General features: G+C 43.6%; 1 protein-coding gene across 2 annotated transcripts in view; it reads left to right on the plus strand.

The window, feature by feature from the left end:
* The window catches only part of VSIG1 (V-set and immunoglobulin domain containing 1), a 34,869-nt gene that overhangs the window by 13,677 nt on the left and 5,310 nt on the right, over nucleotides 1-15,882 (plus strand). The window contains exons 2-5 of one of the 2 annotated variants that reach the window (XM_061178480.1): nucleotides 552-712; nucleotides 8,452-8,527; nucleotides 14,441-14,596; nucleotides 14,990-15,109. In XM_061178480.1, the coding sequence (XP_061034463.1) occupies nucleotides 552-712; nucleotides 8,452-8,527; nucleotides 14,441-14,596; nucleotides 14,990-15,109 (513 nt within the window). Of the gene's footprint in view, nucleotides 1-551; nucleotides 713-8,451; nucleotides 8,651-14,440; nucleotides 14,597-14,989; nucleotides 15,110-15,882 lie in introns of both variants that reach the window. The other variant, XM_061178479.1, reaches the window with a different exon arrangement.

Consider the following 15,882-nt stretch of genomic DNA (forward strand, 5'->3'; position numbering starts at 1 on the left):
AAAAAGTAACAACTTAGTATTATTATGAACATCATTTTGATCTTGTAGCCTCCCCAAAATGGTCTCAGGGCTAGGATGACCAACTCATCCTAGTTTTACTGGGACCTTCCTGGTTTAAGCACTGAAAGTCCTGGCAAAACCAGTATAGCTTACCCGAGACTCACCTGGTTTTAAAACTGAAAGTGCCATATCTACAGAACCTCATCAGCCCTGGGCAAACTGAATTGGTTGTTCTCCATACTCATGGACTTTTTGGGTCCTTGGACAACACTTTAAGAACCTCTTTGTCAGGCCATCCTTACACAGAAGAAATTCCCAGTTCAGTGTTATTACCTCACCATCACATAGGAGTTGAACATCTTCACATTGTAATTTGTTAGAAACTCCCCTACCCCATGCCAGTTGCTTGCTCGACTTTCCTATATGGTTCATTCTACATTCTCCTTACCTTGGATTCCTCAAATAAGATGTCATTGAAAGTGCTTTGTAATGAAAAAAATGTCATTAGAATGTGAGTGTGTACCATCGTTTTTTGATGATTATCTTTTCAGGTCCAGTTAGTGGAGTGCAAGTGACCATCCCAGACAATTTTGTGAATGTGACTGTTGGATCTGATGTCACTCTCATCTGCACCTACACCACCACTGTGGCCTCACTGGACAAGCTTTCCATCCAGTGGACATTCTTCCATAAGGAGTCACAGCCAGTTTCTGTAAGGACTTCTTCCCCCTAAACTCCTCTCCTTTGGTAGTTCTGACACATAAACTGTTGGGGTCAGTGTGAGAAGAAGGAATGGTAAGCCAGTGGCAACAGGAGCAGAACCTCAGATACAAGGGGTTTGAAGATAGCTGTTTAGGGAAGATCATCATCTAAGTGACTTGGCTTTTGTCCTCTCCTCATATTCAGTTACAGCCTGTTATCTCAATTCTGTGTAGGTCAACATCAAGTATATCATGTATTCTAGAGTAGACAGGAAGGGTCTTTCTCACAGGTGAAATTAGCAGTAGTTCTGAAAGGGCTTCTCCCCTCCCCCAAATCTCTCCCTATTATTTCCAGAAAACCCCAGTTCAAATATATGTCCTAGTTGATCTGCAAATCTCTGTCAAACTTAATATCTGGGCTCTGCCTGTCAAGTGAGCTAGCTCATTGTGCCAGACTGAGTCCTGATGGAATGAGACTCTCCAGGTGGGCGGATAAGGGCAAAGTAGTAATGAACCTTGGGTAATAAAAGGCATCTGGAGGCTAGAGGATAAGGGACAGGAGGGGAGGCTAGGGTCTGGGGAAGAGGTTGCTGGAGGAGGGTGGGTGAAAGTCAAAGGAGGAGGATTATTCTACTTGCAAGCTGCCTATTCCCAGTTTTTTTTCATCTGGCCTTAAGGATAATGCTTTCTTTAAATTAGTCCAGGGACTAAAATTGTATACTCAAAAGTATGTGTGTGTGTGTGCACGTGTACGCCCGTGTACGCATGTGCATGCACTCATGCATGTGAGTGTGCAAGCATGTGTGCCAACACATATCCTTCGAGGGAAAAAGTCTGTAGCTTTCATCAGATTTTCAAAAGGATGTATGAGCCAAAACAAGGAGTTCAGAGAAGAGACAAATCAGTGTGGTTTGGATATAGTGGAGTTGGGCCTTGAAGGAAAGCAAGGGTTCTGATTATAGAAAGACAGAGGGAGAGGCGAGTTGAGCGGACTAGAGGAGGCCCAAGGGCAGAGGTGGAGAAGAAGGAGGGCCAGGGTCTCTTCAGCCATCACTGGTCTTTCGGTCTTTTGTCTTTACCAAAGGTCCTGAACACTTGTTTAGCAGGAAACATCGTTCAAGAGGAGACTATCAATGCCACCCTCTAGTCAAAGTTCAACAATTTTGCTCAGTACTGGTTACCTTAGACAAGTATCTGAATCACTCTGTGCCTCTCTTCAAAATATGGTAGAATAGTAATATTCTTCTACATGGGCAGTATACCATGCAGCATTCAGTTCTCAGATCCACCCACTTCTGTTCAAACACAGCACAGCCCATGCCTCGATATTGAGGGTATGAAGGAAAAGGCAGTCAGTCAGTGTCTAAAAATGGTGCATGCAAGAGATGCTTGGGAAAGATGTAGTTGGACCTGTCAAGCAAGAACACCTGTACTGGACCCCTTCATTGTTTGGGGTCTCTAGGGCAATGGCACCAGCTTTTAGGAGTGGGATGGGAGGGTCTGAGTTTGGTAACAATTCAGATCAGCACAAGCCCCTGGCAAAGCTGGGACAGTCTCGAGTTTGCCTTCTCATGCCCATGTCTGGAATTCCTTTCAGCTTCCTCCAAAAGGCTTTGGGACCTGTGGCTGCCTTGAGCAGGGCAGTGGTCAACTCTTGCCATAAGTTCATCTTCTTTTCCTCCCCCAAGATCATTGTGTTAAAGGAGCAGTTGACTCCAAGACCTAGTATTTCTCAGTACCCAGGGGAGAATATCATCTCTTACTGACTATCCCCGCCATGGGGTTCCTTTGTGAATGGGGGCTACGGAAGTATGCCATAAGTCTTCTGGCCAGGAGCCAGGGTATTCATTAGCATGGTCTTTCTCTTAGAGAAGCCCTCCTCTCAGAAGACATGGACAGATTCAGATAGTCAGTCCCTCAGCAGGGAGTCACAGCTGAAGTCTCTAGGCCCCAGAACAGGCAGGCTAGCATAGAAGTTTTGGTTCCCCTCTGATCACGTGAATGGCCTCCTCTTCCATCCAGCTAGTCACTGGTAAAAGTACAGAGACTTCACCTGCCCATGAACAGAACAGGCATTGACCCTACTTAGCATGAGTCTCTCAAACAACACTTACTCTTCTAGAATAGCCACAGTGGAAGAAACCCTGTGCCGTCTTCATCTTTCTAACACACGTATAATGTGGACAACTTCTTTCTAGAACCTAGTATCTTTATATTCCATGGCTGCTCAGATTCTTCCAACTTGGCCTCTGCAGATAGCATTATATCAAATGCTTTTCAGATGTTGGTGGGGTGAGGTTGCTTCACCTCCTCAGGGGCATTTGAAAATGAGAGGAGTATTGGTTTAAGTGTTATAAATGGGAGTCACTACCGGCATTTAGTGGGTGGTGGCTAGAGAGGCTTAATGTCTTGCAATATGTAGGAGAGACCCACACAGGAAAGAACTGTCTGCCCCAAATGCCAGTGTGGCTCTCACTGAGAAACACTCCAAGTTCTTCTCTTCCCACCACCCCTTCCCATCAAAGTTTATCTATTCTGTGTCCCATTCCCTCAGGTGTCTATTCTTGTTAAATCTGATAAATTAATGTAATGCTAAGGTGTTAAGGACTGGTGATCGTTCACTTTGTTCTCTCCCAAAGAAAATAATCTAAGCAGAAACCTTCCATGCTTCAAAGAAGCAGTTCGGTTGGTGGGTGTCTCAGGCAAATGGCAGGCTGGGAAGGGAGTGGTTTGGAGGCAGGGAAGCCTTCCTTTTGGTGTTATATTCCTTCCACGTGCAATCCCAGCCCCCCCTATGCAGTCTAGAGAAAATTCTGGGCTTGAGACCATTGCCACTCTACACTCCTCACCTCCCATGGCTAGCGCCTTTATGAACAGTGCAGGAAAGCAAGAAGCTGGAAGGGAAAGAATGGGTGGTTTGCTGTGGACTTCCATGCCCTTCTCATTTCCAGAATGTACCCACAAAGCAGCTCTGGAGGCTAAAGGCATTTATTAACTCCAACTCAGACTCAAACAGAAAGCAGGCTGAATTCTTTCAACCCTTCTTGTTTATACTCCAGCTTCTAGTTAGAGAGCAGTGTCACAAAGCTGAGGGGAAAGAAATCTTTTTGGACAAATCTGGCTCCCAGCTGCGTGGCCTCCTGTGAATAGGAACTTGGCACAGTAGGAAGAGAAAGGCTGTCATTGCAGCTGGCAGCCGTCGAAGGCCTCATGCGGTGAACCCACTCGGCATGGGAAGCATCATGCCAATGAATAGCAGCAACTGGCAGGAGAAGGGTTGGGTTGGAGTAGCGGATGGGATGGCCCCAAGAGGGGAAGGTTACCTGGGAATCATCTTCCTCATCTAAGGCAGGGCTATGAGTGCCAGGTTGAGGTATTCAGCGGGAATAGGGAGGTCTGGATTCTAGGTCTGACTACAAATTGTGTGACCTTGGGAAGATCACTTCCTCTACTGGGGCCTCAGTGGCCTTTTCTGTAATAGAAGAGGATGAATCAGAGGTTGCAAACTGGCAGCCTCTGGGCCTGATTTGGCCAGTGGATGCATGTTGGTTGGCCAGCCCAGTATTTTGTTCGTTTCCACAGTTTGAAAGCCTTGTTTGTCTTGGCTCTCCAGTTCACCACAGTTCCCACTATCCTCCATGATCTTACCACTACCCACCAGCCCCTCACAGCCATTTCCCATATGTCCAATATCCAGCTGGTTCCTGAAGGCTCTTCAACCTTAGCAACCATGAGCTAAGTTATCTCTAAGGGGCTCTTATAACTAATGTGCTATTATGTCTCCACATGTCAGCCTCTAACATCACCAAGGGGCAGGCAGAGAGGACCTTGGGGGGAAAGTGGGGCAGTCTGTCATGAACACAGCCACAAAGGGCAAGTGGGCAAAAGAATGAACAAGCACCGCTTAAGGGAACACTTGGATGGGTTTTCTTAAAGCTGACTTGCCAGCCCCCAAATCACCACCCCCAAAGGATGTGGCCTGTTGAATGAACATCCATGGCTGTTCCTGGACCTCAGTTGCTTTGATCTCTAAATTGACAATATACTTTCTTTGAAAAGTGTACAAGACTCACAGGATCATGGGCCGGGATTTGGCCATCGTTCAGCTTTGATTTCTAAAAGCGTTATTCTTTTGTGGAAAATGGAACCAAGTTTCAGTCCTTCCTGTGTGATTAGATAAGTGGTTTCAGGAAAGCATTTCATTTTTTTTCTCTTTACAAGGACAGTGTGACAGTGTGGACTTCCCCTAACAGAAAGCCCCTCCATTTGTGTGTCTGGCCGCTGACTGGCCCTGGGGACTTTCCTTCTCACACAGCACCCTGAGGCCAAGGCCTTTCCCTTTTAGGTCTCCATGTTACACCTCCTTACCTCCATTTCTATCCCAGACACCTCCAGTATTATTTGTGAGAGGGCAGGATATATTAGGCTACAGTGCGAGGAGCAAGGACAGAAGGGTTGGTGAAGGTCCTTTTTGTCGGGAAGTTACAAGTCCAGGGCCTCATGACTTATTTGCTCATTGATTCCTGCCCAACCGTGAGACTTTTACAATGTGGCTTCTTTTCATGTCCTGGTCCTGACCTAAAACACATTCTCTTGGCCCCCTGCTTTCTGCAGAAATAAAGTCCTTTCAACTAGATCCTCTGGGATTTACTGTGGGCCGTAGGCAGGACTGATGTATCTCCTTGTGATGTCATCAGACTTCAACATAAAACAGGCCGACCTACCCTCAGTCCTCCTAGGAGCAGGGGAAGCGGCCAGATGTCTAAGTTGTAAAGGGCTTCCTTGATAGACCACAGGCTGCGTTCCAGGTAAGAGTCCACAGGACCGCAAATTGTTAATTAGAAAGTAAATAAGGCCAGCGCTGGCTAGTGAAATGGAAAGCCGGATATCTTGGATGTCAACTCACATGAAGGTAATAGACCTTTGACAAGTTGAACTTCCTCCCGGCCTACTTGAATACCTTAGGTTACACTGGCTTTCCAGTTTGTAAGTCAAACAAGACCCCTCTGGGGCAAAAGTTTGTGATTTCAGCAGGTGTGAATGGATGAATTGAATTATAAATGGTTCCTTTAGGGCAGAAAAGAAAGCTAGTTGATGTTAGAGAACCGGAGGAGAGAGACAAGTTGTTTTCTCCTTAAATATACTCTTTTCTTTGAATTTTCCATCAGAATCTCCCTTTCTGCTTTAGTTTAAAAGTATATTGGCTTTCTACCTGAAGGAGAATACATTTGAATTTATCTAGACAATATCTTTTGGTTTACTGATTGCCTTCCCTCTCATTAGCCTGTTAATGTAAAAAGCACTGGACAAGGAATTAGAAGAACTGCGTTCTCGACCCAGCCCAGCTGTTAACTTTGTGTGTCTTTTTTTTTAACCTCTTTGGGCTTACAGTCTCTTCTGTAAAGTGAGGAGAGTGAATTAAATGAACCATAAGTCTCTGCTAGTAGATTTTATGAAATATTAATTGCCATTGGACTAGGGCAATCCCAGTTTATTGAATAATAAAAAACAATCCCTGGGATTATACACATTTATATGAAACTAGCAAAGTGTGTACATAGACTTTGTGTATTATGAAGGGACCTCAGGGATCACCTAGTCCAGTGATTCTCAAAGTTTAGTCATTCATGTCTCATCTTCATGAGTTGTGTCATATTTGTGTATTACCAACACTAGTAATTATTTAATGTTGTTTTCTCTATTGACTTGGTTTTTTTTTTTTTTTTTTGGCTGCACCACGCAGCTTGTGGGATCTTAGTTCCCTGACCAGAGATTGAACCCGGGTCCAGTAGTGAAAGTGTTGAGTCCTAACCACTGGACCACCAGGGCACTCCCTGACTTGGTTTTTAAAAGTCTTAAAAATGTCTGGCTTAGTTTCACTGTAAGCAGTAATATCCACGAAGTCACAGATTTGATGTGATAGCTATGTCTCTAATACACATTACATTTTTAAAGTTTCCAATTTCTTGCCACCTAAAATCAACTTGTGGGCCTATGCTTAGGGAGTACATATCATACTTTAGAAAACACTACTCTGGTTCCTCATTCAGATGTGGAAACTAAAGGTTGGAGAGATTAAATAACTTTGTTTCTTATTGCAGAGTAGGTTGCCATGTAGACATGAGGAGAGGCTACTTCCCCTATGTCACAGTCAGAGGTCCAGCATGGCTAAAACCCAGGTCTTATGGAAGCAACCTAAGTGTCCATCAACAGAAGAATGGATAAAGAAGATGTGGCACATATATACAATGGAATATTACTCAGCCATAAGAAGAAACGAAATTGAGTTATTTGTAGTGAGGTGGATGGACCTAGAGTCTGTCATACAGAGTGAAGTAAGTCAGAAAGAGAAAAACAAATACCGTATGCTAACACATATATATATGGAATCTAAAAAAAAAAAAAAGAATCGCTCTAAAGAACCTAGGGGCAGGACAGGGGTAAAGACATAAAGACGCAGACATAGAGAATGGACTTGAGGACACGGGGAGGGGGAAGGGTAAGCTGGGACGAAGTGAGAGAGTGGCATGGACATATATACACTACGAAATGTAAAACAGATAGCTAGTGGGAAGCAGCTGCAGAGCACAGGGAGATCAGCTCGGTGCTTTGTGACCACCTAGAGGGGTGGGATAGGGAGGATGGGAGGGAGATGCAAGAGGGAGGAGATATGGGGATACATGTATATGTATAGCTGATTCACTTTGTTATAAAGCAGAAACTAACACACCACTGTAAAGCAATTATACTGCAATAAAGATGTTAAAAATAAATAAATAAATAAATAAAACCCAGGTCTTCTTACTCCTAGACCAGGTCTCTTTCCATCACACCATGCTGCTTCCACAGTTGTCATTATGATCTGAATATCCATATTCTTTAACAGAGATGGGACTATAATCAAGATCTTTCTTAAATCTAGTAAATATTAATAATAATAAATAAATCTTTATGGCTTTGGGTGAGTCGTTTAATCTCTGTGTTTGAGTGCCCTTATTTGTCTAAAAGCAGTAATAATTCTAGTTCTGCCTCCTGCCATGTGGGGAGAAAGGTAGTAGCTACCGTTGACCAAGCACTTCCTAGGCCCTTGGCTAAGTTACTTTGCTTCATCCTCGCACCACCACTATGAAGTGATGGGGCCAGATGGTTTCTCAGGAGCCTCTCTGCTCTGAAATGTTATTCTTCTAACAAACAGGATGAACTCAGTTTTCCTTACCCAAAGGAATATGCATGTAAGGAGCGTGAATATTCTTTTAGGGAAATCAGATATTCTAGATAATCCCACTGGGTAAAGTAAATTGAAATCAAAAATGTTTATCAAGTAGGAAAGATGATGGTTTTGGTTTTCCCATCAGACGTTTGTGTCCTATATAATGAGTTTCCTCCAGGTAGACTCATCAGGTGAGCATCTTGATCTGTTAGCCTAAGCTTAGGAGTTGAATCCTGTCAGCTCCAGCTGCCTACTGTCTATAAGATCTGCATATCTCCCTGCCCTGATGACATCACAGAGCTGCTTTGAGCACAAATGAGGTCGCGGCTGTGCAATGCTGTGAGAAAGCTAAAGTGTCCCACTGAGCTGAGAAACTTTTGCCACAGGGACCTGTTCCTTACCGGGGGCGGGGGGAGGGGGATACTGCTTCATTTTTCATTCAATGTCAAAGCAGGTAACATTGGATAAGGGGAACTTCCACGTAGCTTATCCTAGCCCCGGACACTGTCCATGTCTCATTTCTGTCATTTTCTGTCCTAGATTTACTATTCTGAAGGTGGACGAGCTACAGCCATCGGGCAATTTAAAGATCGCATTGTAGGGTCCAATGCTCCAGGTAACGCATCCATCACTATTTCGCATATGCAACCAGCAGATAGTGGCATCTACGTCTGTGATGTTAACAACCCCCCTGACTTTTTCGGCAAAAATCAAGGCACCCTCAACGTCAGTGTGTTAGGTATGGACAATTTTTTCTGCTTTTTCTCTTCTTGGAGCAACTTAGGACATTGAATGAGCTAGGGCAGTGAGTTATTGGTACCAATTAAGTCCCAGGGTAAATATCTTCCCTGCTCCTTTTATTATCGGGAAAATAAAGACACACCACAAACCCAACCCATAGAGTAACACTGAGAAATCACTCATAAAACATGTTGAAACAATTGTCAAACCAAAAGGGCTGCCAACATGACAGATAGCAATAGATGACCACTTCCTGGACCCCTATCTCTGAAGGATGCGATGAGAACAGATGGGAAAATGCACAGTCCCACTATATGATCACTAGCAACTCTTTCAGAGGGAACCTCCAATTAGGGTCAGTCCTACCTGGGGGAAACAACTGTCAATTTGTTACCTCTCCAAAGCCAGCCACAATTCCCACCATTAAATCATTCTGTGGAATAAAGGCAGATGGGTCCCTTTCTAAAATATTAATGCTATTTGGAAAAAAGAAAGAGTTGAGAATTAATTTATTTATGCACAGATATTCAGTATGTGACATGGGGCAAGTCATATCTGCTCTTAAATGAATTTGGAGAGGTTCATTTATGCAGCATTTATTGAGTGCCTACTTTGTGCCAGGAGCCAGGATGGAGGCGTGGTTTCTGCTCTTGGGGAAGTTCACAATTTTGGTGATTCTTAGGGATCCTTCCCATCTCTGTCTGAGAGGACACTGGGAGTTTTGCTCCTGTCTGTATGCCTAGCAGGTCCTGTCTGCAGGCCTTCAGATGTACTGAAGGGAGGGATGAAAGGGCTGTCAACCTTTACCAACTAACCAGTTGAGCTAAGGGCTCTCCCACTTCTAAGTAACCCCAAATGGAGCTTATCTAGCCATCGCTGCTCTTGAGCTGTGTATATCCATCACGGGAAAGGAGGAACTAGATCAAACCAGTGACTCGATAATTGAGTAGCTTTGAAAAGCTGCAATTGGTAACCAGGTGCACACCCCAGGAGGACTGCCCAGAACCGTCTGAGCTTGCTGCCCAGGTGATGCCTAAAAAGAACCAGCCATTTACTGTGAGGTTTGCTACTGCATCTACCCACCTGGAAAAGAAGAAAAGGTAATCGAGAGCTGATTTCTAGGAACGGGATAACTCCATCATGTTTTTATTTTGCTGCACCCTGTGCTAGGCTTTGGGGTACAGGGGATGACAAGAGAAGTATACACAAGCCCTTTCCTGGGAGAGTTGATGTTCCAGTGTGGAATAGATGCTAGCACATCAGGCTGGGAGTCAGAAGACCTAGGTTCTAGCTCTTGCTCTGCCACTCAGTGGCCTCAGACAAGTCAGTCCACCTTTCTCTGGCCATTTTGAGATGGGGTTGAAATTCCTGCCCGGTCATATTATCGTTATGAGAATCAAATGATATGCTGGAGATTCAGTGTTCATAGAATTTGAGGGATTAGTCCCCTAATGGTTTTCTGTTACTCCCTGGCTCTGGGTTGTCCTTCTGACCAGAAACAACCCAAAGAAGCCAAACCTCTTTTTCTCTGAGCTTGGAAATAGCCCTGAGGTAAAGTTAGGGTGGTTAATATTCTTAAATTTAAAGTTCAGAGAGTCCCCAATCAACTTCCATAAGAAGTTGAGGGTCATTTCCTCTCTAAGTTGTTTTTTCCCATGAGTCTTTGGGTCAGTTGTTCTTGCAATGACTGTGCCATGACTTTTCCTTAAGCATCCAGTATCCAGGCAAGATAAGAGACAGAAGGCTCTGTGGATTTGTTTGGGAACTCTCAAAATCCTATTTTTATTAATTAGGCTAAGAACAAAGGCATTCCACAAATTTATGCTTTCTGGAAATTTTGAGACTGATAGTTTCCTCTAAAAATTGCAGAGGCTGTTTGCAGTTCTCAAATTCTATTGCACATGAGTGCCTGTTCTGCTTGCCCTGACTGAGGGATGGGGCATGGTAGGGGCAAGTGTGTAAGGGAGACCAACTGAGGAGAGAGGTATTGATATTTCCTTAAATATTGCTCTTCCTAGCAATGCATCTTTCGGAGACTTTTCATAACCCAGTGGTAGACATAGATCCCATGCATTCACTCATTCATGCATAAATTCATTCGGCAAACCCTGAACACATGTTCAGTTACTATGGTAGGCAATGGAGATGGAAAGATGTAAAAATTCAGCTCCCAGCCCTCCTAAACTTCAAAGTCTAGTGGGGGAGGCAAATATATAACATAAGTTTACAGTGGAGGGAGGAGAGGAGAGCTGGGAGATCACAGGGGAAAGGGCATAAAGCCGTGCAGGGGGAACTGGAGAAGGTTTCCTGCAGAAAGTGACTTCTGTATTGAATGTTGAAGGATGTGCAAGAGCGTATCAGGCAGAAGAGGGGCTGAGGTGGCAGGGCACGATTTAGGTGAAAGAAACAGCAATGCGCAAAGGCCCAGGTGGTTTGGACCCACACCATTCATTTGAGAGACTTCCATTAGGTATGATAGCCTTGGAAAATGAATCTCTGAAAAATACCCAGCAGAAGTTTGAATAATTATTTTGTATGCATTTGGAAGGAGCATCATCTTCCTTCTGCAATTTGGCACATAAAAAGAAAATGATGAATTTAGAGAAGGTTTGAGAACACACTGAAGCATTTTCATTTATTTTCTGAGGTGAGCCTCTTCTTCCCATCCCAATTCTGTTGAAAGCAATAAAGCTAAATGGTAGATCAGTGGCTTTGCCAGTAAAACATTCAAGTTCTGTCGGGGACTTTAACTGGATGAAATGTCAATTCAATACTGAATCAGTAGTCTTAGAAAATATATGGGTTTGGGATGTGGTTCAAAGTGATTCACTAAGTGTTTGGTTAATAAAAAATAAAAGAAAAATGTGTTCAGCAAAATAAAAAAATGCCTATCTGGGTTTGATTCTGGGCTCAAGAAATGAACGCAAGTCATTCCAGGTTTTTGTCCATAATTAGTTCAAGTCCTGGGGTCTGGCTCCGTGATGAAGCACCCCCATTTAATTTTCGGTTCAGATTATTCTATTCCACTTACAGTGGAATAAAATCACCATGTTTTTTAAAAAGGCAATATCTAAATCTAGTGATAGGTGCACTGGATTTCTGGTTAAATAGCCTAGTTTATTTAGGGTAGGCAAATCCAAGGAGTTATCTCCATCTGAGGAAATCCACAGTAAGAAAGAATAAAGAGGAACTTCCCTGGTGGCACAGTGGTTAAGAATCTGCCTGCCAATGCAGGGGACACGGGTTCGATCCCTGGTCCAGGAAGATCCCACATGCTGCGGAGCAACTAAGCCCATGTGCCACAACCACTGAGCCTGTGCTCTAGAGCCCGTGAGTCACAACTACTGAAGCCCGTGTGCCTAGAGCCCATGCTCTGCAACAAGAGAAGCCACCACAATAAGAAGCCCACGCACCACAACGCAGAGTAGCCCCTGCTCGCCGCAACTAGAGAAAGCCTGCGCGCAGCAATGAAAACCCAATGCAGCCAAAAATAAATAAATTTATTAAAAAAAAGAAAGAATAAAGAGCTAAACAGAAAAATACTTCTTTTAATTAAAAGACACCTGTTTAAAAGAAGGGATGGCACAACAGACAATTGGCTAAGAAGGTATGGTACATATACACAATGGAATATTACTGAGCCATAAAAAAGAATGGAATACTGCTGGTTGCAGCAGAATGGACGGACCTGATAATATTATGGTTAGTGAAATAAGTCCAACAGAGAAAGACAAATACTGTATATCATTTATACGTGGAATCTAAAAAATAATACAAATGAATGTATATGCAGAACAGACTCACAGACATAGAAAACAAACTAGTGGCTATCAGAGGAAAGAGGGAAGGGGGAGGGACAGATTAGGGGTGTGGGATTAACAGATACAAACTACTATATATATAATAGATAAGCAACAAGGATATACTGTATAGCACAGGGAATTATACCCATTATCATAACCTATAATGGAGCATAATCTGCAAAAATACTGAATCGCTCTGCTGTACATCTGAAACTGTAACAGAATATCGCACATCAAGCATACTTCAATTAAAAGACAAGAAGGGATTGTGAAATTTTCAAAGAACTCTAGCTATATCCATCTGTTTTCCTGCTCACATGTACAGTGGGTTAGAGTCTGAGATTGGAAGGTTGTCAGTGGCAAGGTCGGAAATGAGGCAGCAGGAGTTCATTCCTGCCTGTGGCCAACAGCAATTCCATGTGTACGATACTATATACATTATTTTATTTATATAAATACAATATATTTGGATTAGCTGGAGGCCAGGTAATCTCTTTTTCACATTTTACAGATGAATCAACTGAGGTTTGGCTATGCTAGGTTACTTGCCTAAATACGTCTAGGGTAAAGTTGTGGAGCAGGGTTCGGTGTGGATCCAGAGCTGTGCTCTTAACTGCTGCCTCCCAAGTAAGAGCCAGAGAGCTGGGCAGGCTGGAGCATTTAGGGTCTAACTAGCCTAAGGTAGAGAATCTATGCCTTTGGAGTGTTTTATATCCAAATTAAGGAAGGTGAATTGGAAAGTATCGATTCAGATCCTTATCTATAAGTCAGACTGAGGATAGAATAAGCTGTGAGCATTAAGATAAGTGAGGAGAATCAGATTCTCAGCTTCCCACAGGAGTTCCCCATACGCAGCTGAAACTCAGTATATCCCAACTGACCTCATCATCGCCCCTTCCTCCTCCTCGCTACTTCCCCGAAAACCTGCTCCTTACCCTAACCCTAACCCTCACCCTAACCCTGTATTTCTCTCAGGGGATGGCAAGATCGTGTACCCAGCTGTCAAATCAGGAACCTGGGAGCCATCACTGAGCCCACCCTCTTCCTCATGCCACAGATCCAGCTGGTCCTCAAGCCCTCTCGACTTCTTAATACGGCTTGAATCTGTCTCCTCCTGTCCCTTGGCTCAGGAACCCCTGGAGTCAGAGCAATTCATCTAAAACGTTAAAATGATCATCGTTCCTCCCCTGCTCAAATTCCTTCTGTGGTCCTGCTGTTCTCGGTATAAAATACATGAAACACAAAGCCCCCTAATCTATGGCCTCACTGCTCTCTAGCCTAATCTCTTACCACTCCCCGACCCTACTTCAGAACTGTGTCAGAGTCACTTTTGAATTTCTGGTGCCTAGTCCGGTGCTGGGCACACAGAAGGCACTCAAGTAAATGCTTGTGGCGTGAAGGATGAATCAAGATTTCAGTGCCCTGTAGCACACCCCTCCCCCCCAATGGGTTTCCCCTCCCGATGAGGGACACGGACAAATTCAAACCCTCCATTTTGTGTCACCCCCAGAAGAATAAATGCCAAAAAATGACTCACAAAGGAAAAATATGGCATTAATAAAACAATGTTTTAAAAAGAATAAGTAACCAGTTATCTCCAAGTATTTAAGGGTTCTGTTTTCCTTTAAGACTGTGCTTCCAAAGTATAAACTATGTTCCTAGTTGTTTTTTAATAAAGGCATATTTTAAGGCACAATGCGGAAATTCATGGTTATGAATCTGGGGAGCAGGCAGATAGAATGGATGCTATTAGAATATTAATGGTCCAGTGACGGAAGGTCTTTGTACCTGAAGTGTTCTACTCCCATCTGGTGGTACAGCTAGAAAACTGTCAAAATAAGTTTTTAAAGATTAAAAAAAAAAGTAAGTATACATATTCTACAAAATGAAAGTGAGGAACTGAATGAAAGTGAGGAAGTGACCAAAACTGGTACAGACTGCCATTCATCATGCAGGAGTTTTTACTCTTTGTCATTGCCTTACAGTCAAACCTTCCAAGCCCTTTTGCAGCATCCAAGGAATACCAGAACCTGGCTATCCTATATCTCTTACTTGCCTCTCTGTGCTTGGAACACCTTCCCCGGTGTACTACTGGTATAAACTTGAAGGAAGAGACATCGTCCCAGTGAAAGAAAGCTTCAGTGAGTATAGCCCTCTGCTGCCCCTGGCAAGGCCTGGTGTGTGGGCTTGGTTGACAGCATGTGTGTGTGACTGGCTGCTTGTTCTTAGAGCACAGTCTTCTATTTTTCTGGGGGGAGAATGTACAAAGAATGTCAATCTTCCATCAAGATGGTTGTCCTCTGGTCTTCTCCCTAGCTTCCAGAAGTCAAGACCATTTTTGGCTCACAGGTGGTGGGTGTGGAGAAAATAGGCATGGTCCCAGATGGGAGTCTCCAGGGGTCTAGTCGGACCCTGGACATCTCAAGAAAGGGAGGCCAATGTGAGGAAGTGGGTGGGCATTGAATGGTCTGCTACATTCACATGATCTCTACCCACATAAGAGATTTCAAAATGATATTTCCTGGTTTTGACAGACCCAGCCACCGGGATTTTGTTTATTGGAAATCTGACCAATTTTGTACAAGGTTATTACCAGTGCACCGCTATCAACAACCTTGGCAATAGTTCCTGTGAAATTGACCTAACTTCTTCACGTGAGTTGATCATATAACTTTAACAGTTTCTCCTTAAGTCAAGTATCCTGGGCCTGCCAATCAAGTAAATTAATTAGAATCCCCGGTTAGTCCTTCCTGACTGGAGATTTTGGTGCTTTATTTATAGGTTGACGTGGTGGATGACCATCCTAATATCTAATGCTTACATAATACTTAATATATGCCACATGCTGCTTCAAATTGTTTACAAAAATTAATTTGCTTAACCCTCACAAAACCTCCAGAAAGTAAAACAACAGCCTCATTCATAGTATGAAGCTGAATTTTCTTTGTGATGCTGTTGGTAGATCCAGGTGAAGCTATAGCAATCTGTGTCAAACATGGAGCTCACAAACTTCCCAGTTATTGACTAATTTGCTAAAATCTGCCTCTAATAATAATAGTAATAACGACACTTGCACCTACATTCAGAGTAGCTAATGTTGCGGAGCACAGAATATGTGCCGGACGCTTGGCCGGGTGCTGCGAGCATTATCCCACTCAGTCCTACAATCACCCCGTCTAGGAGGCAGAATATATTGTTAAGCTTCACTTTGCTGAAAAGGAAACTAAAGCTCAGGGAGGTAAGTGACTTGCTCAGGGTCATTCAGTTTGTAACTGGCAGAGTCACGATGCCTCTAAACCTCAACCTTCCAGTTCAAAGGTGCCTAGTTACTAAGCATAGACTTGAGGGCCTGAGATGGTCAAATTGGGCCAATCAGGGGGCAAGTTCTCACAAGGGATATCTTGCTACACCTCTCAAGGATCACTTC

This window comes from Eubalaena glacialis, chromosome X (genome assembly GCF_028564815.1).
Source record: "Eubalaena glacialis isolate mEubGla1 chromosome X, mEubGla1.1.hap2.+ XY, whole genome shotgun sequence".
NCBI lineage: Eukaryota > Metazoa > Chordata > Mammalia > Artiodactyla > Balaenidae > Eubalaena > Eubalaena glacialis.